Source organism: Gobio gobio (assembly GCF_949357685.1).
Source record: "Gobio gobio genome assembly, chromosome: 9".
Lineage (NCBI taxonomy): Eukaryota > Metazoa > Chordata > Actinopteri > Cypriniformes > Gobionidae > Gobio > Gobio gobio.
Genome location: NC_137115.1, coordinates 6891126 through 6900608, shown reverse-complemented (window position 1 = coordinate 6900608; position 9483 = coordinate 6891126). Strand labels below are relative to the sequence as shown.

Sequence of the window (9483 nt, the reverse complement as noted above, 5' to 3'; positions counted from 1 at the left end):
AGGCTTTCACTTGAACTTTTATTAGTACATCATTCCACATATATAACCAAATGGGTGTAATCTTTTATCTAACAAAAACTGTGCTTGGGTTAGAAGCTCCCCTTTAGTACTGATCCTAACACCAACAGGCTTAAAGTTTTCATTCATCTAAGATGAATCACCCTCATGATGCTCATCTTCTGTAGGACACTAAAACAGGTTATTTGGAAAATTTCCAAGCTGCTCTTTTCCATAAAACAAAGTTGATTGGTGATATACTGTCAAGCTCCAAAGTGGACAAAAACACAGTAAAAGTGCAAAAAAAGTCATACAATCAATGACAATCCACTAAAGCCCCCAATCTCATTCAGCATTTCTTTCAGTTCAAAACATTCAACGAGATCAGCCTTAAGAAATCATATAGTTCAAACCAAACATGGCATTATGTTTCTAGAGGCGCAATGTTTTAATACTAACAAACATGAATGAGATTTGAAAGCTACAGCAGATATATATAGTGAACACCTTGCATTTCAGCTTATTACACAGCTTCGGAATACCTTGAATATAGTGCACCATTGCATGGAAAATAGCAGCTTGAACATTCTACCAAATGACTCCTTTTGTGTTCCACAGAATGCTAATTTGGAACAACATAAGAACAATTTATTTTAGTCAAACTATTCTTGTAGGGTGTGTTCACACTCATAGTTCGGTTCCCTTGGTTCTTTTGGTCCGTACAAAAAGAAACATTTAGTCCTGGTCTGCTTAGCGTTTAAAGATACCGAACCTAAAGGCATAGGAATGTGTTCGCAGTCTGATTTGTCAGCTTTTATTACATATTCACGATCCAAAACAATGCTGTGTGCTGGGCTAAATGTGCTTGTTGTGTGTGCGTAGCTACATATGAGGGTATTTTGACCAGCTGAAAACTTGTGCAGAGCGTATAAAATGTGTAAAGGAGTCAAAACAGAAACACACAAACCAAGATCTGCTGCGAGGAGACGCGGTTCTGTACCGAACTGTGATGGGCAACTATGATGAGAAAAAATTTCCTTTTTAGGGTCACATCTTGTAACATCATGTCCTGTTTTTGGTTGGTTTACATGTCTTTGGTCTGGGTTGCAGAGTTCGTTTGGAAGCGGACCGAGACCCATCTTTTCAGCGGTCTCGGTCCACTTGTTTGGTGCAACACCAAGGTTCAGATGGCATCGTTCACACTTATTCAAACAAACCGCACTGACAGAGCAATCGCACCAGGGTTTGTTTTAATCGAACCAAACATGCCAAGTGTGAACGCACCCTTAATTCAGCCATCAAAACTAGTCTCAGATCAGCTACAGAGGGCAACTTCTACCCGTCTATACTAAGCAAGAGGATAACCATAGGAGTACAATGAGTATAAGTAGGAGCAGATATGAAAGATAAGAGAGAAAGATAGATGGGTAATGGAAAGAATGAAAACATCCCATGAGTACCACTCCAGCCAGATGCAAATGAAGAGAAAGAGAGAGCTGGAACCTGTTGCAGGAACACCAGAAGCGCGCGGCGGAAATATGCTGGTCTTAAGCAGACTCCAGGACCTGGCAGAGACACTTCTCTCGTTCCAGTACTCTTACCATGAGCTCACTAATGTCTCAGCAGATACTAATGAGGAAGGTAATCTTATTCTTGGCGGCTATTTTTAAGTCCCATGTCTATGCCAGTAAACATTCTGTACGGTTTCAAAGTTTCCTACAAATTCTCAGTGCACTTGTCCACATTATTTTCTACAGCTTCCATCACGAAGGAAGCATTTTCAGTTCTCGATTTTTCCATGCGCTCCCACTGATTATGCTTAACAACCTGACAACATGTAAGGCCATGTAAATGTCCATAAACTTAGATTTTTGCCCATTACTCTGATTTAATGCCGTTTATTCAATATGTGCATATCTATTTACATTTTGATATAACACCAAAGGTGTAAACCCCTGTTTTCTTGTGTTGTCAGTTTCTTTATAAGTTAATTTTTGATAGTTATTAGCATTTTATTGTACGCTTTACATTTATTTTAAGTTTGTACTGAGTTTGACTTTAATTTGCGGTCACAATTTCAGCGAGATTTTGCGGGCAAAAAAGGTCAATTGCTAATATTGTGGCGATGTATCAATGTCGCTTTCAAACCAAGCAGCTTTCTGTTCGGATTCGTGTGACCAACCTGAATACAAGCTAAATCTGAGTAGGGAACTTTTTCGCTCCAACCGTGCAAATGACTGGTTGCTAGGATGTTCTGGCGCTTCCTTTAAAGTCAAAAGAGTGAAAGTACCAAATGCATGAATTCCTATTTAAATGACTGGATTTCAGCCGTGAAATTTCGCAGAGCAGCGGTAAAAGTGACCACACCTTAAGGAGCTTTGCAGATGTACTGGAACAGAGATGTCTTTAAGTTACGTTCCATAAAACACTATAAACAGGAGTCCTAGTTTATTACTTACTCAGTGATACGACGCCATCAAACATTACTTTTAAAAGCAGTTTGTTGTGCTGCCTTCACATGGACAGTGGTATCGTACGACTTTGCTAACACCAAGTTTATGACACAAAAGAGACCACAATGAACAAGAAGAAATAAACAGCAAACAACAATGTATATAAAGTTACAGAGTAATGCCAAACCATTGATCCTATCCATGCACCAGTAAGGCAACCTATATCGTCTTATCTTTTAATTCTTCTGTATAAAGTTACAGTATAACTGTACTATGAGCTCTATTACTTCTAATTCTACAGCTTTTGCTTGGAGTGCTGCTATCATATTTGTAATCAGAGGCTAGTGGGTTGGAGGGTTTGGTTTAAACACCCCCTCGCACGCTTTTTCAATGTAGCTTGTTATTCATCTGCTCATATTCCACCAAACATTTGCGTCTTCAAACAAAGCACATTTGTTTGGGACTATTCCATTAAACTAATTCTGTGCAGCACCCCTTGTGTCTGATATGAATTAAAAGCTTCATGGTTTACGATGGTAAAATATATCAATTTCAAAAGTTTTTTTTTCTTTCATTTTTAAACCTATTCTCTGGAAATAAATACTGAACGGATTGGCTCATTTTAAAGGCTGGAACAGTGACTGTGTATGCGGGGTGTGTGTGCATGTATGCAGATGTATTGCCTCACAAATCTTTCGTTTTAATGAGTGCAACTAGAGGCTTGTCATCAGGGCTGTAATCTTCATAACTGATGGGAGTCGCATCATACATTGCTGGTCTAGATTTCTTCCCAAACCTGTAATTCAAACAAATGAACAGTCTCATTTTCTCATGCATTAGCCTCTATGCATGGGAAGAATCAGCATTAACATTCTTTGAAATATATATTTCTGTATATATATACATTCACCAAAAGGATTATTAGGAACACCTGTTCAATTTCTCATTAATGCAACTATCTAATCAACCAATCACATGGCAGTTGCTTCAATGCATTTAGGGGTGTGGTCCTGGTCAAGACAATCTCCTGAACTCCAAACTGAATGTCAGAATGGAAAAGAAAGGTGATTTAAGCAATTTTGAGCGTGGCATGGCTGTTGGTGCCAGACGGGCCGCTCTGAGTATTTCACAATCTGCTCAGTTACTGGGATTTTCATGCACAACCATTTCTAGGGTTTACAAAGAATGGTGTGAAAAGGGAAAAACATCCAGTATGCGGCAGTCCTGTGGGCGAAAATGCCTTGTTGATGCTAGAGGTCAGAGGAGAATGGGCCGACTGATTCAAGCTGATAGAAAAGCAACTTTGACTGAAATAACCACTCGTTACAACCGAGGTATGCACCAAAGCATTTGTGAAGCCACAACACGCACAACCTTGAGGCGGATGGGCTACAATAGCAGAAGACCCCACCGGGTACCACTCATCTCCACTACAAATAGGAAAAAGAGGCTACAATTTGCACGAGCTCACCAAAATTGGACAGTTGAAGACTGGAAAAATGTTGCCTGGTCTGATGAGTTTCGATTTCTGTTGAGACATTCAGATGGTAGAGTCAGAATTTGGCGTAAACAGAATGAGAACATGGATCCATCATGCCTTGTTACCACTGTGCAGGCTGGTGGTGGTGGTGTAATGGTGTGGGGGATGTTTTCTTGGCACACTTTAGGCCCCTTAGTGCCAATTGGGCATCGTTTAAATGCCACGGCCTACCTGAGCATTGTTTCTGACCATGTCCATCCCTTTATGACCACCATGTACCCATTATCTGATGGCTACTTCCAGCAGGATAATGCACCATGTCACAAAGCTTGAATCATTTCAAATTGGTTTCTTGAACATGACAATGAGTTCACTGTACTAAAATGGCCCCCACAGCCACCAGATCTCAACCCAATAGAGCATCTTTGGAATGTGGTGTAACGGGAGCTTCGTGCCCTGGATGTGCATCCCACAAATCTCCGTCAAATGCAAGATGCTATCCTATCAATATGGGCCAACATTTCTAAAGAATCTTGTTGAATCAATGCCACGTAGAATTAAGGCAGTTCTGAAGGTGAAAGGGGGTCAAACACAGTATTAGTATGGTGTTCCTAATAATCATTTAGGTGAGTGTAAATTAACTGTATATACTCATACCCACAGGCCACTTTATTAGGTCCACCTGTTCAACTGCCAGTTAACGCAAATATCTAATCAGCCAATCACATGGCAGCAACACAATGCATTTAGCCATATAGACATGGTCAAGATGATCTGCTAAAGTTCAAACTGAGCATCAGTGCTTTTGTCCTTCCATTACTATCGTCCTTCCTGTTCCTGTTGGCAAAAGACTGGGTCATGAAGACATCTACAGTCCAGAAGCGAAACAGCATCCAGTGGACATTATGGACACAACTGAATGATCTCGCCTTTGCCGATGACCTGGCCTTTCTCTCTCACACCCAACAACAGATGAAGGAAAGTCTGGACCTCAACATCAATAGAGAGATAGAGAGAAGAGCAAGGTACTAAAGATCAACCCAGCCAGTGCAACACCCATCACACTTGGAAAGGAGGCGCTAGAGGAAGTGGACAGCTTTCCTTACCATGGCAGCATAATCGACAGACATGGGGGAACAGATGCGGATGTGAGAACACGAATCAGCAAAGCGAGAGCACCCTTCCTCCGATTGAAAAAGTCTGATCGCCATCAACACCAAGACCAGGGTCTTCAACACCAAGCCTGTCTTGCTGTATGGAGTTGAGACCTGGAGAACCACCACCACTGCCATGAAGAGAATCCAGGTTTTCATCAACACCTGCCTCAGAAGGGTCTTTAAGATCCACTGGCCAGACAAGATCAGCAACAAAGAACTGTGGTTATGAACAAAACAGCAACCAGTGGAAGATGACATCCTCCAAAGACGCTGGAGGTGGATTGGACATTCCTTTCCGCAGGCCTGCAGACAGTATCACAAGTCAAGCCCTCATCTGGAACCCCCAAGGGAGGAGGAAGAGAGGCCAACCAAGAAACACCTGGTGCCGTGATCTGGAGGCAGACCTGAGGAGGATAGGCCGCACGTGGGAGCAGCTAAAACAACTGGCCCAGGACTAAAACACCTGGAGAAAGCTTGTTGGTGGCCTATGTCTCTGATGGGGCCACAGGGTGAGGAAGAATATGGTTTTTGGGGGCAGACGGGCTGGTCAGAAACTGCTTTCATAAAACTGCTGATCTACTGAGATTTCCATGCACAACAACTCTAGGGTTTGCAGAGAATGGTCCGAAAAATTAGAAAAAATCCAGTGAGCTGCAGTTCTGTGGGCAAAAATGCCTTACTGATGCCAAACTGGTTTCAGCTGATAGAAAGGCAACTGCAACTCAAATAAGCACTCGTTACAACTGAGGTCTACAGAAGAGCATCTCTGAACGCACAACATGTTAAACCTCGAAGCAGACGGGCTACAACAGCTGAAGACCAACCGGTGATACTCCTGCCAGCTGAGAACAGCAAACCGAGGCTACAATTCACAGGGGATCATCAATGGACAATAGAAGATTTGAAAAATGTTGCCTGGTCTGATGAGTCTTGATTTCTGTTGTGACATTCAGATGGTAGGGTCAGAATTTGGCATAAACAACATGAAAGCATGGATCCGTCCTGCCTTGGATCAACGGTTCAGGCTTCTGCTGGTGTAATGGTGTGTGGGATATTTTCTCGGCACACTTTGTACCAAATGAGCATCGTTTAAACACCACAGCCTACTTGAGTATTGTTGCTGACCATGTCCATCCCTTTATGACCACAATCTTCTGATGGCTACTTCCAGCAGGATAACGTGCCATATCACAAAGCTCAAATCATCTCAAACTGGTTTATTGAACATGAATAGTGAGTTCACTAAACTCAAATGGCCTCCACAGTGACCAGATCTCAATCCAATAGAGCAGCTTTGGGATGAGCTGGAACGGGAGATTTGCATCAAGGTTGCACAGCCAATAAATCTGCAGCAACTGTGTAATGCTATCATGTCAATATGGACAAGAATCTTTGAGTAATGTTTCCAGCACCTTGTTGAATCCATGCCACAAAGAATTAGGCAGTTTTGAAGGCAAAAAGGGGTCCTACCCCGTTACTAGCAAGGTGTGTCTGTGTAACGGAGGCCAGCTAGTAGTCGCTGTGCGAGTAAACCTCACTCCTCTGATCTCAAGAGACGCTCTAGCGACTGACGCTAGTGGTTGCAGCCTTTAGCCTGCCTGTTAGAGTGTCCGATTCTCATGCCGGCGGACCCTGGTTCGAGTCCCGCTTGGAGCAGGGCGGTTCAAACAGGAGGGGTTACATTGGTGCTGTGACCCTCCTTGTTAGAGCGTCCGACTCTCATGCCGACGGACCCGGGTTACAGGAGGGGTTACACCTAATAAAGTGGCCGGTGAGTGTATATACATGTTTATGTAAATATATATAATGGTTTACCTTGCATGGCGAATGGAGGCGATAGCGTTGCTGAAATCGCTGTCAATACTACGACAGTTGTAAAACTCCTGGTAGGCGTGACGGGACGAGCCCTGGTATTCAATACGGCTGATGCGACAGATGCCAACGATCAGGATGATGAGCATCAAGACAAAAGCGACGCACAGAGCTCCAATAATTATGTACAGGGAGTGACGCGGCATGTTGGTCAGAGTGTCCACAGGCTGAGCCATCTTCCACTGCAGATCTGTGAGAGGAAATGTGAGGAGAAGAATGATGAACGAGAGAAAACAAATGTGATTGCATGTTTTACATTTTAAAAAAACGTAATGCCTCCTAGTAACCATCCATAACACCATCCTAGCCTGGTGGTGTGTGCAAGGACCGCTCAAACTTTCTTAAAGGGGTCCTATAATACCCCTTTTTACGTAAAATAAGTCTCTAATGTCCCCCGAGTGTGTATATGAAGTTTTAGCTCAAAATACCCCACAGATCATTTTATATATATAGCATGTTAAATTTGTAAATTTTTGAGGGTGAGCAAAAACGCACAGTTTTTGTGTGTGTCACTTTATTGCAAATGACCAGCTGCCCCCGGCCCCATATCAAGAAGAGGGCGGAGCTTCAAGAGCTCGTGTTTGCAGCTCCGATCACCTCACGCAGACACGCAATGAAAATGTCAGAAACTGTTCAGCCTTTAAAGTTCAAACTGGATGGAGAGACTCACTAAGAAGTAGAATGAAACAGGACATTTCTGATTGGTTAATTGATGAATGTTTGTAGCTGATGTGGAGTTAACCATCTTCAAGTCATTGATTAGCATTTTTCGTCATGATAATCTATAAATCGATATAACAGGTATAGTATAGTTTAATTACGGTTATAACTTATGTTATCAGCTTGCTTTTATGACATACTATTGCACTTGTGTTACGTACTGTATTGCAATAAATGTGAAAAGACGGATGTGACAGCTTGAGCAGACTCCCAAATGTGCTCGACTACAACAACTCTTCCTCTTCTCCTCTTCTCAACATGGCCTCCTTAACACCCCCTTTGTTGCGTGTTTCTGGGGGCGGGTTTATGTAAATTTGAGGGCTATTGATGTCACTAACCCATGAATAAGCTTGTTGTAGTCCCTGCCAGCCGTTTGTTGTAGTCCTAAAAAAGAGATTTCTTTAACAGAAAATATTTTCTAATAATCAACCACCCCTTTAAAATATCTAGTTTATTCATACATTTTGCAATTGCAATCTAGCTGACAAAGTGCTTTAATACCAAGCACAGACAAGTGTCAGCTAGCAAGGACATACGCACAGCCATAAACACAGTGGGGTATTCATGAAAATCTCTGAATGGGGAGAGAATCATGTGGCTCCGCCTCCCCACACGTCACAGTTGTCCTGTCTCTCCCTGGTGCTATAATGATGCGAGCTGGCAGAGCGTGACGAGGCTCACAGGAAGCTAATGGTGCCTAGTCACAGCTGCCATAAAAGGCAGTAGCACGTCACTCCTCAGGGAACCGCTCTCTACCCCTGTGAATACATAATGGTGTCCTTGAGGCCTATGTCGTGATGGAGAAATGACTGAACTGCAGAGAACACCATGTCCCTTTAAGTCGCTACCCCCATGGTCACTCTTTATACAAGGCGTTTTTAACTACTATGTAGTTACTTCAAAAAGTGTTAGGTAGAATGTACGGTAATACTTGTGTCCTTGGTACAGTGTAATTATACAAATACTGAGTAATATTAATGAACATGTACTTACTATACAATCAGGGTTAGGTTTAGGGTTAGTTCCTTGTAATTATGCATCATTTACTGTTATAACTATAGTAAGTGCATGATCTAGCTCCATAACTTTTACAAAAATAGCTTAAAGTTTGTAAAAGTGATTTTATGATTAAAAGAAGAACAGATATCTGCCAATGGGTTCATACAAATCAACTTAATTCCAATGCAAGTCATTTTCATACCCAATGACAGATATTTGTTCTTGTTTTATGCATAAACTCACTTCAATTTCTCAGAAAATTAGACTTAATTTCTTAATTTTGCATGTCATTAAATGTATCTTGATTTAAGGAGGTTTTGAATTTCTACTGGAAGAACATCATTGTTTTGCAATTAAATGTAGGACCCTATGAAATTTGTTACATATATGTATTTTTTTTTGTTATAGTTTATTCTGTTATTATTTTACTGACTTTAATTCATCTTCAGAACACAAATGAAGATATTTTTAATTAAATCGGAAAGATTTCTGTCCCTAGGCTAAGCAACTACCACTTGACGCTTCAAAAGAGACTCAATCGCTTTATATGATGACTGAAAATATTACGGGTTTGGAACGGCATTAGGGTGAGTAAATGATGACAAAATCAGTCATTTTTGGGTGAACTATCTCTTTAAGTGTACTGACCTACTTTTGATTTATTCATCCAAAATTTGACAAATTGAGTGACATTCTGCATTATACATTAAATTCCATTTTTATGAATGGGTTCTGTAATTCTGTCCATGTTTCTTGCATCACAATTTAATGCCATGATATTGAATTTAAGACTTTCTGATCCAAA

At 41.4% G+C, this 9483-nt stretch overlaps 1 protein-coding gene across 1 annotated transcript in view; it reads right to left on the bottom strand.

Moving 5' to 3' along the window:
- Positions 1 to 9483, bottom strand: part of dner (delta/notch-like EGF repeat containing) — a 65401-nt gene continuing 55918 nt past the window's right edge. Inside the window, exons 12-13 of the mRNA XM_079825214.1 lie at positions 6903 to 7149; positions 1 to 3246 (exon numbers count right to left, since the gene is read on the bottom strand). Of these exons, the coding sequence (XP_079681340.1) occupies positions 3135 to 3246; positions 6903 to 7149 (359 nt within the window). The 3' untranslated portion in view covers positions 1 to 3134. The remainder of the gene's footprint in view (positions 3247 to 6902; positions 7150 to 9483) is intronic.